At 36.9% G+C, this 15,249-nt stretch overlaps 1 protein-coding gene across 5 annotated transcripts in view; it reads left to right on the forward strand.

The window, feature by feature from the left end:
• Positions 1-15,249, forward strand: part of DLG5 (discs large MAGUK scaffold protein 5) — a 97,928-nt gene that overhangs the window by 66,374 nt on the left and 16,305 nt on the right. For 3 of the 5 annotated variants that reach the window (XM_058841422.1, XM_058841418.1, XM_058841420.1), the window contains exons 12-21: positions 2,519-2,646; positions 3,330-3,505; positions 4,059-4,162; positions 4,870-4,962; positions 5,854-6,873; positions 9,902-10,040; positions 11,855-12,002; positions 12,490-12,611; positions 13,651-13,740; positions 14,965-15,133. In XM_058841422.1, coding sequence (XP_058697405.1) covers positions 2,519-2,646; positions 3,330-3,505; positions 4,059-4,162; positions 4,870-4,962; positions 5,854-6,873; positions 9,902-10,040; positions 11,855-12,002; positions 12,490-12,611; positions 13,651-13,740; positions 14,965-15,133 — 2,189 coding nt within the window. The remainder of the gene's footprint in view (positions 1-2,518; positions 2,647-3,329; positions 3,506-4,058; positions 4,163-4,869; positions 4,963-5,853; positions 6,874-9,901; positions 10,041-11,854; positions 12,003-12,489; positions 12,612-13,650; positions 13,741-14,964; positions 15,134-15,249) is intronic. The other 2 variants (XM_058841419.1, XM_058841421.1) reach the window with 1 other exon arrangement.

Genomic DNA, 15,249 nt, shown 5'->3' on the forward strand with positions numbered 1-15,249 from the left:
AAAACTTAAAATATGAAGAAAACAGTGATATTAGAGGCCCATATTTTACTGGCAACAACACTTAAAATCCATACATAAAATAGTTAATGTTTTACACCAAGCTATTTCTCCTACTTTTGCTCAGATCTGCTGGTTTGAAATTTTAAAGTATTAAAAGTACTTATTCATGGTGAACATGTATTTTAGGGCAACATTACAGATCAGTTTGAAAATCTGGGATGAAAGGAGATGCTAATCTCTTGCTTGTCTCTAGAGAAAATTAAATCCCTTTTCTATTTCAGCATATTAAGTGAAGTTCTTAAGTTTAGCAATCCAGATAACCGCTCCTTCCTATCATTACCTTACTAGTATTTTTCTCCATATAATTTCACTTTTTTTCATTGTAGTCTAAAATTCTTGATTTGCTGCAATGTATGTAATTCTTGTATGCTCCTCTATGTGAAATGTTTGGTTGGTACATCCCATTGTTAATGGTAACTTTTTTTAACACATAAAATACACAGGTAGTCTTCCAGATTGTGATTCTTTTATAACAGCTTCTGTATATACCAGAATTTCTTTGTCATTCCTGAATGACAACCTCTAGTGATTAAATACTGTCAAATTAAATCCCTTTTATTTTACTCCAGTATTCAGGGGCCATCTTTTTTTATGCTCTTCCAATCTGTGTTCTGACAGTGCATCCCTACAAAATCACTAATATGTTCCTTTTTTGACACAAAAATATTATTTAGCATTATTATATTTTGAAATACGTATTGAAAATATGAACTGAGTACCAGTGTTGATCCATCAGAATCACCATCTGTAAATTCTTTCTGGAATAATAATTCCCCTTTCACCAAGCTTTTTCAGCACTTCTGATCAACTCCATCAGTTTTGTTCCTTGCCATCTCCTCTGTTTTAACTGAAAACTAAAAATTTTGCTTTTCCATTGTCTGTTAATTTAATTAGCAAGTCTAGCATATGATATGCCTGTTATAAACAACATTTGCAGCCTGATGAATTTTCCATTCCTGTGCAGTTATTGAATTTTTCTTTGCTCCAAAGATTGCTCTACATGTCTGCATCACTGAGATCATATATGTGCACTTTGTCATTTGAATGTGTTTCCCTTTTCTAAACATAGGGTCTACACTTGCTGCTGTCAAATTATAGTAATAATATTGTGCCAGCCTTGATCAAATATAGGGAAAAATCTTTGCTGACCTATCAGCACTTGAATTCCAGGGTCAAGATTATAGAGTTGTATATACTTCAGTCCTTTTATTTTTGCTTAAACTTCACCTGTCTGATTAAACTTGTGTTATACGTAATCACTCAGCTCAAAAATGAGAGAAATGATACTCACTTTTCAATTCTGATGCTGTGTAATGATACTGTGATCTCTACTTGTTCCCTGTTTTGTGGCAGCCTCATGCTCTTCCCTGTGAAATTGTTGTCTTACACAGGACATTTGGAAGAATCATAAGGATTTTAATATAATTTTGTCAGCTTTAGCTCAATTTATTTTCTGGTAAATTTTGATCTTTTTGCATGTTTTATCCTCAGCTTTTATCAGGCATCTTTTGTACTCCCTGAAGACATTATGTTCTTCTGATTTTGAGATGGAAACTTGAACTGTACTCATAATCTGCTTTAGACACTAATTTTTTTCATGTTGGATTTAAATTTCAAGTATGATCACCCTTTAGAGTGCTGAGATGGTTGATCCAGTGGACAGCTTCAAGGAGAGTTCTCTAATTTTTAGGAGTGTATTATTTAACAGTGCAAATAGCAATAATAAATCAGTTTGTGGTCAGTTGATACCAATTTACTATTTTTTGGATTAGTTTTTTTCCTTACAGTGACCTTATAATTTACCAAAGCAAGCACTACACTAAAATTCCATGTTTTGTTCAATGGATGATCTCTTAAAGACTTCTGTCACTTTTCACATCAAGAATGGTCTGGTTTGGGTCAGGCTTGGTAGAATATCACCTCTAAATCCGTATTTAGAAATTGTTCCCCATAATGTTAGGGCTGTCTTTCCTGTTTACTTCTGGTCTCTAGTCATACCACAGAGGTCTGTCTGAGTTCACCACTAAGACACAATGCCGTTTCCTTACCTTGGCAATTGTTTTTTCCCCCTTTCTTGGGAGACATGATCTTGTTTTGTCATTACACAACCATCATTGTACCTTGAATTAGGTTGTATGGGTCTGAATGGGCTTTTTCACATGCTCAGCTGCTTTTCTGTTTCTCTTTGCTTTTCTGTTTCTCTCAGCTGCTTTTCTTTGTTTCTCAAAAGTTCCCCATTTGTATTATTTAAGCCTTAATCTGAGAGAGAAGGATCATTCTAATGCCAGAAGAGTAATAGAAATGGGAGTTTATATATTTACGTACAAAAAAAATACAAACTTACCTGAGGCAGGAACCCTGTAAATACAAGTACATAGTGCAAACATGCAGAAATGCCTCTTGCTAACAAACACTGTTTGCCAGTGCAGTGGAATCATTTGTTATTAATATTTACTAGGATGATATGGACTTGAAAGCCCTTGGTTTTGATGTGGCAGAAGGTGTGAATGAGCCATACCTCCCTGGAGACTGCGGGATCTTCGTTACCAAAGTAGACAAAGGAAGTATTGCTGATGGTCGGTTAAGGTAGGCTTTGACTTTGGAAGATACCTGTTGGTTTTTTGATCATAATAAACTAAATATGAGCATATTGGACATTGTTACTTTCATTTTTTGGAGTCCTTTTTTCTTTATCATTTGCCATGTGTGTATTATTAGTGTTGGTTAGGAAATCACACTGAGAAGGCCGATGCCTGAAAGCATTACAGAAATTAAACACTGTTTGACTCAGCACTTAAAACTCAAAGAATTTGAAATGTTCTTTTTACTCCATTATTATCTCCTATTACTCCATTATTATCTCCTCAAACCTAGATCTATTTATTTAAATCTTGGGAAAGATGTGAGGGTAAGTTATTGAGGGAGGGCAAGAGATAAGGAGAGTAGAGCAAGGGATCATTTGGAACATCTGCTGTTCTTGGTGTTGATAGAAGCTTTTTAGTAACTCTGCTCAGTACAAAGCATTGCTTTTAAGCAAGAAGTAGTCATCAGTGATTTGAGGATATACTTTTCCTAGTGAAGTGCAGACTAGCAGTCCTGGTTTTAATTTAGCTGCTATTTAAAGCTTTTTCAGGAACAGGTAACTCCAGGTAATGAAGGATGAAATTGAGATCAGCTCTGTTGCATGCCTTTTCATGGAATATTATTCATGTGCTATGTCCAGCAAAGTGTGCTTATAACTGACCTTCCTAATTCTGTGTATCTACCAGAGTGAATGATTGGCTGCTGAAGATAAATGATGTGGATCTTACCAATAAGGATAAAAAGCAAGTTATAAAAGCTGTTCTAAATGGAGGAGGTGTTATTAATATGGTGGTTCGACGAAGGAAGTCTTTAGGTGGGCGAGTGATAACTCCTCTTCACATCAATGTTTCTGGACATAAAGGTAATGACTATAAAGGATGGCTGTAAATGGCACATGTTTGTTTAGCCAAATAAGGCTTGACATAAAGGTGCATGTTCTCTGGGCCTTTGCTTAAATCACATTTACATGTTAATGGCCTCTTAGAGAGGAGTTTTCATTAATTTTTTTTAAGCAAACCAAGAATGCTGTTATTAATAATAGCTTTATCTTGTAAGTACAAGTTTTCCTTTTGTCCTTGGGTGGGTTTTAGTTGATTTTTTTTCTCAAATACTTGTCTCTAGTTAACTGCCTGTTTGGAATGGTCATGGGAGTGTAAGCAAGTCTGTTAAACCCCATCTTCATGTGATTATATTAATTTTTGGGATATTCAAAATCCTTGTTTTCCCTGTCTTGTTATTTCTTTGAAAAGGTTTTCAGAAATTGAAATTCAGCTGGATTGGTAGTCATATTTCTTTCTTGTGCAGGCAGGTCAGACATGCCATTTGAGCAATAATATATTTGAGCATATATCAGAAATACATTTTAGCATTCATATATATTTGAATTGAATCAAATTATTTTCTGTGTATTTCAGATAGTGGGGTCAGTCTAGAAAATGGCGTATTTGTTGCTGCTGTTGTGCCTGGAAGCCCAGCTGCCAAAGAGGGTTCCCTTACTGTAGGAGATAGAATAATTGCTGTAAGTCTTAAAAATGCATTTGCCTTTTTAAATTTTTATTTATTTTGAAGAGTTATCATTGATGCTACTCTTTAAGATGCCAACCATTCCAATTAATTTTTCACTTTTGCAATGTTAAGTTCTTTTTGTAAACTCACTGAATATTTATTCTAAATTAATGTTTTTGTATGCTAAGTGATGAATATAATGTGCAGCTTATTTCCTGAGTTCATATGTGAATTTTTGTCAGAAGCATTAGCTTATTCTTCACACTTGGAATTTATATATATAAACATATATTTAATGATATCTGTGATTCTTATATTGACTAGGAATGGTCAGTTCCAAAATGGCATGCCTTCACTGGATGAGAGGTTCCTTGTCTTGTAACTGCTGGCTCCACAGCTGTCAGCTGTTGTGGGGAAGGAAGGAGTGTGTCCCTGGGTGTGTCTGCAGCCAGGGATGGGTGTGCTTTGTGCACTGCTGGTACAGCTGCATGGCGGGGGGAGTGAGCTGCGGGCGTTACCCTGTGTCCTGCAGCACCCCCAGGTTGGACTTAGGAGTTTTACTTTCTTCACTCTTGAAAATGCACAAGCATCAACCAGACTTCAGTTACGTACACATGTGTAGACTGGTGTTTTCCCTGTCTCAGAGAGAATCTGCCTTAAATCCTCCCTACCTGTTACCCTTGATTTACAGATGTCTGTTGTGGTTTCTTTTGTCTGCAGATCAATGGCATTGCACTAGATAATAAGTCGCTTACTGAATGTGAAGCTCTGCTACGAAACTGTAGGGATTCCCTTACTCTGTCACTCATGAAGGTGAGTAGCAGAAGCTAAATTTGCAGAATTCTCTTGAACTTATGCAGAATTATTCTAGTTGTTTGAGGAGGAGTATATGGAAAAAAATGAGTATATCAAAATGGGAAAAAGACAACCATCTGGATGCTTTTCTCTGGTGGTGCACTTCTTCAACAGTTATTTCCAAAGTAAGGCTCTTGTGCCATCTAGTAGGATATGAGACTAACTTACTGTCTTCTTTCCCATTTGTTTGCTGATCAGATGAAATGAATGCTATCACAATTGCTTGATGCTTCTTGGGTTTTGCTTCAGAGCTGCAGCACTTTTGTACATGAAAGATAAACTGCCTGCTGGCTGAAGAAAGTTAGCTTTTAGTCAGGAGAGAGTTGTGCAGAAAACTGAACTCTAGCTATCATGAAGATTAAGTACAAGGCTTTGATTTTCAGGCTTATTTCTATTTATTTATTTTATCTATTTCTATCTATATTTATTCTCTTTTGCTTTTTGAGTTTAGAATCCCATTGTTCTGGGCCTGTCACATGGATTTTGAGTTGTGATTTCAGATCTAGAGAGCTTGAGGTTTTAAGAAAGTAAGAAGATGAAATGTTTGAGGGGAAATGGGCAATGAAAGTTATCTTATTGGCATCACTTGTCAGAGGCAGAAGTAGAATGCATGTCCCTTCACTTACAGTTGAGTACTTCTGCCACCATGTGGGATTGCCCTTTTGGAATTGTTCTGAAAATGTTACAAAAATTTTTCTAGCTTCATTTCATCTGATGTTCTGTGATTTGAATGGTGAGATTATTAAGTGTATATTCAGGTATAGATAAATCAAGGAGGCTAGGATATGACTCACACTAAACAGAAATGAGATACAATAATAACGTGATCACGTGTGGTTTTTATTTTAGGTTTTTCCTCAGAGTTCATCTTGGAGTGGTCAGAATATATTTGAAAATTTGAAGGATTCAGAAAAAATACCAAACTGTAGAGTTCATGCATCAGAGATACAAGCACAAAATAAAAGAAATCTGAAACTCAACAGCTCAACCCAGACCGATATTTTTAATCCAGACATCATGGATGGCAAGAAGGACCAGGGCGATCAGGGCAGCGCTCCATTTTGCGATCACAAACCTTTCCCCAGTAACACATTGCGAGTGGACTCTCGGAGGAACACGGTGCACAGTTGCCACAGTAATTCAGAACACAGTCTCAGCTCCTTCAGCCCAGAGACATACGGGGACCAAAGCTATGGGGCTGTTGACTTGGACAACAGGAGGCTGCCTTATGAACCTACAGGAACCGACTGTATGGTGGTTGAGACAGCATTTGACAAAGGACATGGAACTAAGCATAGTGGTGGTACCTGGCCAAAAGTCATGGTTAATATCTCAGCAACAGAAGCAGAAAAGTTCTCTGTGTATAAAAAGCCAAAACAAAGGAAATCTATCTTTGACCCTGATACTTTCAAAAGGCCACCAACTCCTCCAAAACTGGACTACCTTTCCCCTAATCAGGTGACAGGCCATTCACCTCAGCCATCAAAAGCTGAAGTGGCTTCAACTCCTCCAACTCCTCCTAAGAGAAGTGACTCCATCAAATTTAAACATAAACAGCAGGCAAGCTCTGCATCAGAGTCCACGGTAACAACAGGATCACCACCCACCAGCCCAGCCACTGCCCAAGCTCCAGTTTCCTTGGCACTTAAACAGGACTCTGCTACTCTCAAGGGGCGCAGCAGGAACGCTGGGCACTATTATCGGGAGGAGGGAATTGACTGCACTCACCTATCTTCAAGGAAATCCTGTGAAGATGACATTGGCTTTCAAAGAGTTGAAGAGCCAGAGATTAAAAGACCGCGGCCAAAATCGGCTCCTGCTCTGAGACATAAAATGACCCCTGTGCCCATTCCTAATCCTGCACTTCAGGTAGAAGCTTGGTATATTGAAGCACAAAACTAGAAGCCTTGAAGTGTATTAGCAGTGTGGTTTTGGGTGCCCAGTTACATACCAGAGCAGGAGAAGCATAGCCCATCCTCAGAATTCAGGTCCTCTGAACTCGGGATCAGTTGGCACTTGGCAATATCACAAAATACAAAACCAATATGTGGAGTTCCAGTATTTAACTGGAAGTGGTGGCCACCAAACAGAAAGACAGTGTTCTCCTTAGCTTCCATACCTGGGTTTTAATGCTGCTTGTTGGAACATCTGGGCTCTTGTATGTTTTTGACAACCTGAAAAGACATAAATAAAAATGCAAAGCATCAGCTTTAGAAAAACTGAAAATAGGGTCTCTGAAGTTTCACAAAAATCAGATTGGTTGTCCAGGTCACTGTACAATTTAATGGAAGAAGGTGTACCAGCCATAGTGTTGGCTTTTTAAGTCCTTCTATGTGTCAAAATAATTCTGTGCATCTTATCTGAAAGGGTGTTCACACTATAAAGGTGAGCTGTTTATTAGAATAAGATGCAAGTTCAAAATCAGCATGTAGTTTGTTAGAATAAGCAATCCTTCTGAGAAGATAGTGGATCATATCTTGACAGAGTGGATAGAAGAAAAAGACGGAGCAATTTTTGTGCTCTGGGAAGGACCTATTTAGATGAGTGCATTATATAAAGTGACACAATCAATAGTGTTATTTCAGGTCCACTGCCTCAGATTTGCTCTGATAGAGAGCAGATAGAGTTTTGTTTTGTTTTGTTTTAATTTTCCAACTGAAAACCAAAACTTATAGAAGTGTTATTTTTTTAAATGTAATTACATCATAATGACTTAGATTTTCATATTCTTTTCCCTTACTTGTTTATACCTGGATAATCCCACCCTATTCAGAGAGTTTGAGAAGCAATAGAGATGGCAGAGCTGAATTGGAAGTAGTGCAGGATTAGAGCCATATCCTGCAAAAATACTGGAGTGAGAGAACAACTGGCAGGCTTTTATGCCTTTTTTTTTTTTTGTCTGCTCCCATTTTGTTTTTTCTGCTTCCATTCCTTATGCATTCCCAACATTTTTTGGGAAAAATAGTTATGGAGAGCTTTAGGCCTCTGTGTAAGCACTGCTCAGCAAAAAATGAAAACATACCTTTTTACCAGCACTGCTTCGAGCACACTGAAAAAAACATAGTCCATACTAGCTCCTATGAAGAACATTAACTCTGTCCCAGCCAAAACCAGCAAAACAAATGACAGAAAAGCACAGGAGTTTAATTTTGTAGCTATAATCAGCAGATTTGGTCTGGGGAGCAGTATGGCTAAGAGAAAGGTCATAAGAGCTGCAGTGCAAGAAGTGAAGGGGGGGCATATTTCGATGTCATATTTTAGCATGTATATAACAACAAAACAAGATCAAGATATTGAACACATTGGAATAGGGGGTGTTTGCTTTATATAGAATGTCAAGTTGATCCATTAGTACTGAGAGTTCCATTCTTCCTTGTAGTGCATTGTCATGAGCATATGCACCACTCTGGTTATAATTGTAGTAATATTTGTACAGTGAGAAATGAGTAAAGAATTGCCAGTTGGAACAAGGACACATGTAGGTGGGAACTTATGCCCAGGAGATTTGTTAGCTGGGACAGAGTGGGTGGTTTTGGCACTCACTGTTGAGGAGACCAAAGGATATATGGGGACACATTACTGTTGCTTCGATGTGCTGCCCAAGCTGTGTTACAGGTGGCAAGTAGGTGTTGGTTTGCAGTAAAGAAAATTATATAATAGATTTACAATGACTTTTCTTTTGTTTTGTTTTTCTAAGGTTTCTTTATGTATTAGTTAATTTTTGTTTCCAGGATTAAATTAAAACTAGGCTCTGTGATTCTTTTTTATTTCTCTTCTCTTTCCCCTGTCCACCCAGAAAATAGGCAGAGCTTTGTAACTCTGAAGCTGTTGGCCAGAGAGCACAAGTGATGCTGTGCCTCAAAATGGGAGCATCAGTCGCTCTGAACATTTTTTTTCTGGTGGAACTGTCCTTGTCCTTTGCAACTACATCCAGCTGTTGTGGCAGTAGTGCCCAGTCTGCATGCATTCACTCCTGAAGTAGTATTTGTGATAGAAAAACACAGTGTAGTTTCATTTGTAGCCATATTGGCTGTTGCCATTTTACTTAGATGTGTATATACACAGTTAATTTTGAGTACTTTGATAAGTTGATACATTTAGGTGTGCTGTAATTCCTGAATAGTAGGTGGAACAATTATTAGTGCAGACATGAAAATTGTCAAGTACTGGTTCTAAGAAGGCACCTCTGACTTTTAGAGTCTTTGTACTCTCAGTAACTCTTCATTTAATTAAAGTACTGCTATCATGAAATCAGTAAGTACATTTTCAATAATTATTTTTCACTTTTTATGTGCATCAGTCACATATTTTGTGCTGTACATTTCAAATGTGTGAACGCCATGTGCTGAGCCCTGCACTCGCAGCTCTCCTGCATCACTGTCAATGTCTGAGCTATTCTCATGTTCTTATCTCACCAGTGTCTACTTGTTATATACAGAACAGCAGTTGTGAGGTTCTAAAACCTTACTTGCTTGTTGAAGAGAGGTTACTCCACATGTATCTGAAAATGCAGGTTAGAGGAAAATGCTTTCTGGATTTTTAGCCAGATTTTCTATAGCAAACACTTGCGACAATAGCGGCTGAAATACCCTGTGAAAGCCTTATTTTAAAGAACAAATGTAACTATAGCCTGGGTGTTTCATTGATAAAAAGGTATCAGTTAAATTGCAAATATTGGCCTAAGAAGATTACAAATAATAAAAATTAGTAACAATGTAGGATGAAGGAAGAATGGATATAAAGGACATCATTGAAAGACAAATGTGTAAGAAGCGCTGTGGTGGCACGTTCTGGAACAGATACTTGGCAGTTTGATGTTGCTTATTGTTCCACAGTTTGACTGGTTTACTCTTTTGAATCACCAATTTCCTGTAATCAAATTTCTGTGTTCTTGTAGGTGCAGAAATATGCTCCAGCTAGTGAGGAGCATCTGTCTCCAGAGCTACAGGAATGGGCACCATATTCCCCAAAACGTTCTGCCAGGCACAGCGATGGCTTTGTGCCTGCTGCCTTATACCCTGGCAGCATGTCAGCAGGTGAGTGACAGAACTCCAAACTGCTTTCTAGGAATGCCCCAAGGCACTTGTCCACATTGGACAATATTGGGGATTAGTGGTGTTAAACACAGCTCACAAAACCCATTTCCATGGTCTGTTGTTGTTTGAACGTGGTGTGCTCAGCTTTTGGACTGTAAAGGAATGAATCCTGTTTAAGAATCTTAAGGAAGCTGAGCAATTTCTGGCTGAAGGATTTGTGTTTCATCAGTTTCTGTGCAGAGAAATTCTCAATACATTAGTGTGGAAAAAGGTGTAGCCTGTCCTTTAGGAGGAAAATATTTTAAGTATTTTTGAAAGTAAATGCATGTATCCCAGGCTTTAGCTGCTTCATTTCTGAAATTCTTCCAAGGAAAAAATCTGATGTTCAAGAAGTGAAACATATTAAGTTCTACCTGTTGGAAACATTTGGGGTATCTGACATTGAGTGCCCAAATTTGCTGTGATCTTAATCTAAGTGAAAGGTTAAATGTGAGTGTGTTTGAGATACTAAGATACTGACGAGGGGACTCACAAGAAGCTCAACATATATCAGTATAATCAGGTGGAACAGAAAACAGCATTTTGTCTCAGTTGATCGAACAGTTCTTGGTATTGAAGTTCATGTTAGCAGGTTTTGAATTGGCACAGACTAGATGGTGTGCTTAGGGACGTAATTAGGATATTGTACTCTAGTTAATTTGAAATAGTCAGGAAACATTTGGGAAATGTGTTGTCAGATTGCTCCGTCTTTAGTGTCTAGTTTTAGATTTCAGTTTTCAGCAGTTGTGTATTAATCTTAAATTTTGAATCAGATTATATTGATTTTTATGAGTTTATCCTCTCTTCTTGTAAAGTCCCAAACTCCTGTAAGTTCTAGAAGTTAGGGAAGATTTTATTCTTACATGAAGGCAATGATTTGTGTATCCAGAACAATGGACAGCTTCAAGCAATGGTTCCCCAGTCTATTGAAAAGAGATGCACGAGAGCAGCTCAGACCAAGAAGCTTTTGCTATTCTTTGATTTCTTTTACTCTTATCTCACTTTCTCTCTTAATGGCAGTAGAAAAAATATAAATATTATTTCTAACCTTGTAGTTAACTTTTATCTTTGCATGATACTTTTGCACAATAACTGAGGCAAGTCAAAGCTACTTTAGACAATATTAGACAACATGAGTCTGTGTCTTGAAATGAGAACTAGATTTTTCTACCATGTTCTATGTTACCAACCTTACAAGAGGAAATTTTAAGATAGACTTTGGTTTAGTACTGAAGGATGAATATACTTGAAAAAGCAGCTTGAGTAATAAGTTTCAGAAATAAATATTTTAATTTAAAGTCACACTAGAAGTGGGACACTGACAGAGAAGGAAGAGAGAGAATTCTCTCTTTGAGAAGAGAGGAACCAAAATAATTATAGCTGCAGTCAGTTCAAGTGCCAAGTAAAATTTTGCATGCTGATTTGAATGACTAAATGCAGAATTTTCAGTCATGGTTAAAAAATTTCTGTACTTGAAAACAGAAAATCTTTTATTTACTAGCTCATATTAAAATCATATGAAATGAATGGCTTCATTTTTGGTAACATAATCCACTTTATTACTGACTCATTATAGAATTATAAACAAGATTTTAAACATGCATGTATTATCAAAAAGTTGTTGTATGGTGCTTAATAATGTATTTGTATGCTAATATTTTTATTTATCATACATGGAAATGTTAAAATACATGATTTTAAATATTAAAGTATATTTTAAATCTGGACTTTTTATGCTAATAATGTTGATAAGAATATACTTTTATCATCTGAAGCAGGAACAGTACCAAGAAGCTTAGCACCATGTCCTGCAGTGACTGCTGTGATGAGAAATCCAATCTATACTGCCTGGAGCCATAGAGTTCACACCAGCAACTGCCCATCAGTTGCCAGCCAAATATGTCATCAGCATCTGCATCCCAGGTGTTTTAACATTTATATCTCCCTAAAATTTTGTTTTCATTAGGATAAAATTGTTTCTAGCAGTTTTTGTAGAGTGCAGGGTGAAACGTGCTACAGTTGCGTGTTATTTTGATCCAGGGGTCTCAAAACCTTATTGCATATAAATCATGTGCTAGTTGCTTTCATGTCTTTCAGTAACTGATGGATTAGGTTTTCCTCTGGCCCACTGACTGATACTGAGGAAGAAATTATTTTTTCTAATATTTTTTTTTCTGTCATTGCCAAAACAAACAAAGCTTTCTCCTTTTTTATAGTACTTCGAGGCTATTTTTCTTCTAGCTTCTAACAATTCATAAAATGATGGGACAATGTGGAAGTGGAAATGAGAGAAGCATTCATTTCATTCAGCACATGGGTTAACCAAAATTTTTTGTTTGCCAGTTTCTGTTTGCTGAGGTTCTTTGCCCAGTTCTAATTGTTCCCCTATTCTGCTTTTCTTTTGATGTAGCTCCCAGCATCAAGGTCGCCTGAGCTTGGACCTAAGTCATAAACACTCCAATGACTACGCTGAAAATTCACGTACAAGAGCATCTCATGGCTCAAATTCGTTGCCATCTAGTGCCAGACTTGGTAACCAGCTTTTCTGATTTATTTCCCGTGGAACTCCTGTATATTGGAGAAAATTATAAATGTAAAACTCCTTAAGCTTTGTCCTTAAGGATTGTCATGGTTGGCAAAGCCTAAAGGCTTCTGGTGTTCCTTTGCTGCATTTCTTGTGGGTTTATGACTAAAGGTGTTCCCTGGAAGTTGCTGTGTTTAATTTGTTCTTTACAGCCTCTTTGAAATGGTCTGTGTGTGTGAGGGATTCTCCTTTCCATGCCTGTTACTCTTTAAAAGTATCCTTAGAGAGATGGGGAGCAGGGCCAAAGGTTGAGGTTCAGTGAGCTGGTGAGAAGAAAGAATAGGAGAGAACTCCTGAACAAAAACATGATTAATGGCCAAATGTAAACTATATTCTTGGAAAATAAATTATACTTACATTTAGTCAATTGACATGTAAATATGTTTTTATGCCTAGCCTAATGATACCAAAGCAAATGCATGCTTTGTAGCAGTGATGTTTTATTTTATTTTAGATTTATTTAAATTTTAAGTTATGTAATAACTGGGGGTTTTATATGTGTTTGTGTTCCTGTCAAAGATTGAGTAGAGCATGGTAGCTTTATAAGCACAGCAAAAAGGGGCATAACAAGTTGCTGCTGGTATCAGTGATGATGTATTCATCCAAGCAGAATGTAATCAGAGTATTTTAAATGCCCTTTGCAAAGTCCCATGGATTCTTAGTGAACAGAGATGTTAGGTTCTTGCCTGGACTTGGAGTAAAGTTTGGTTTTGTTGGAAAATACTAAAAATATTTTTTCATGCAGGAATGAACAGTGCATGTTTACTGTGTAGCTGCATTGTCTTCTCTTTATACTGACTGTTTAATCAAGATAATTTGCTATAATTATGATATTCACAATTACGGGGGTAATCATGAAGGCTTTGGCCTTGATCATTTAGAGGCCACTTTAATGATCATTTAAGAAGTACAATCTAAACATACTTTTTTGTTAATTGTAGTTGCTTTTATTTCTGTCTTTTTAATTTTTCCTTGTTTTAAAAATAGGTTCTTCAAGTAACTTGCAATACAGAACAGAACGAATTAAGATCCCTTTAACACCAAGATATCCAAGGTCCATGATGGGCTCTGACAGAGGTGAATTATTTAATAAGTAATTTTAGTCGTACTTTTTTAGTATAACCAAATCAAAGCCCTTGCAGTTGTTAAATCTGGTTGTGCCACTGTCTAAGTAGGACAATTTTGATAAGGTTACAAAATCTGCATTTTGCCAGAGAAACGTTAAAAAAGAAAATAAAATTTCTAGTGAAAGCTGTTTTTTCAGATAGTTGGCTCAAGTACTGGCACACCGAGTAAAAGTGCAGACAAAAGTAAGACTAAGAATTGCTGTATGTTTTACACTTGTTGTTTCTTGTAGAATGATGCCTTGAAAATTTTAACAGTGAGCTGACTTGGATTTTTTTTTTTTCATTCTTTAGGTATATTATTTATGTACTGTTGTATCATTATTGTAACTTTTACTTTGAAATGCAGTGAAAATATTTCAGTACTTCACTCAAAATTGCTTAGTGGAAGATATTTAAAGACAAGCAGTAGTTGGAGTGCTGTAGAATCAGGAGTTTGCTGACAGCAATCAGCAACTCTTCACTGCCATCATCACTCAAATGTTCTGCAGCTTTAATGTATTGTGTGTGCTGTGCTTATCCTAACTGGGCAAATACAGTTCTGAAAAATAGCTTTCATTTGTGATTAGTAATTTGAGGTTTATTTTCTCTAGCTTTTCAAAGGAAGCAAACTGTGTCAGGGCACTTGTTCTGTAGATTACTTGGGAAGGGTACAACCAGGGTAAAGATGCAAACTAAACATGTCAAGTTTGTTTGAAATTTTAGAGCTTTCCTGTCTCTGTGTGTAGGGTTTGTGATTGGCTTCTGTTATTTTTTTCAGGTGTTGCATAATATACCTCCTATATAAAGGGAAGGCCTGCACATAAATATTTTATTTGAAAACAAACCTATATATTAGTTTTTTATTTTACTTCTATCTTGACTTTTATTTTTCTTTAACGTGCTTTTCAGACATGCTCATGGTGTAGCTTGTCTGTAACCTTGTCTCCTGTTGAAAATGGCAGTAGTTGTTTGCACACTTAGAGAGGGTGGATTTAACTCAGAGTCATTGAGGACAGTAAGTTTGCACTGTCTGAAATGAGTTACCTGGTCTTCCTAAGGCCCTTACATGACTAATAGATAGTGAACAGTCCTCTTTCTGGTCTCAGATGTGTGTGGTGTCTTTCACTGTGTCTGGGTACATCTGCCAGCTATGACAGATGCAGGATACTAAAACTCACCTGTTGACTTTTCCTAGGCTCCTTGTCACACTCAGAATGTAGCAGTCCCAGCTTGATAACTCCTCCCCAGTCACCTCTCAACTTGGAAACGTCTTCCTTCACCAGCAGCCAGTCTCAGAACTCCCTTTCTACATTACCTAGGATTTCCATTAGCCCTGTGTCTGTTGGAGAGCGTAGAAAAGATAGGTAAGGTCCTCACATTTTTTGTTTTTAATAAAAATGGTCTGAGGAAATTTTTTGTGTTTCTATTTTATTAGGTTGAAGTAATGTGAACATTTAATTTAAATGAAAAATATGTAGGT

This window comes from Poecile atricapillus, chromosome 6 (assembly GCF_030490865.1).
Source record: "Poecile atricapillus isolate bPoeAtr1 chromosome 6, bPoeAtr1.hap1, whole genome shotgun sequence".
Lineage (NCBI taxonomy): Eukaryota > Metazoa > Chordata > Aves > Passeriformes > Paridae > Poecile > Poecile atricapillus.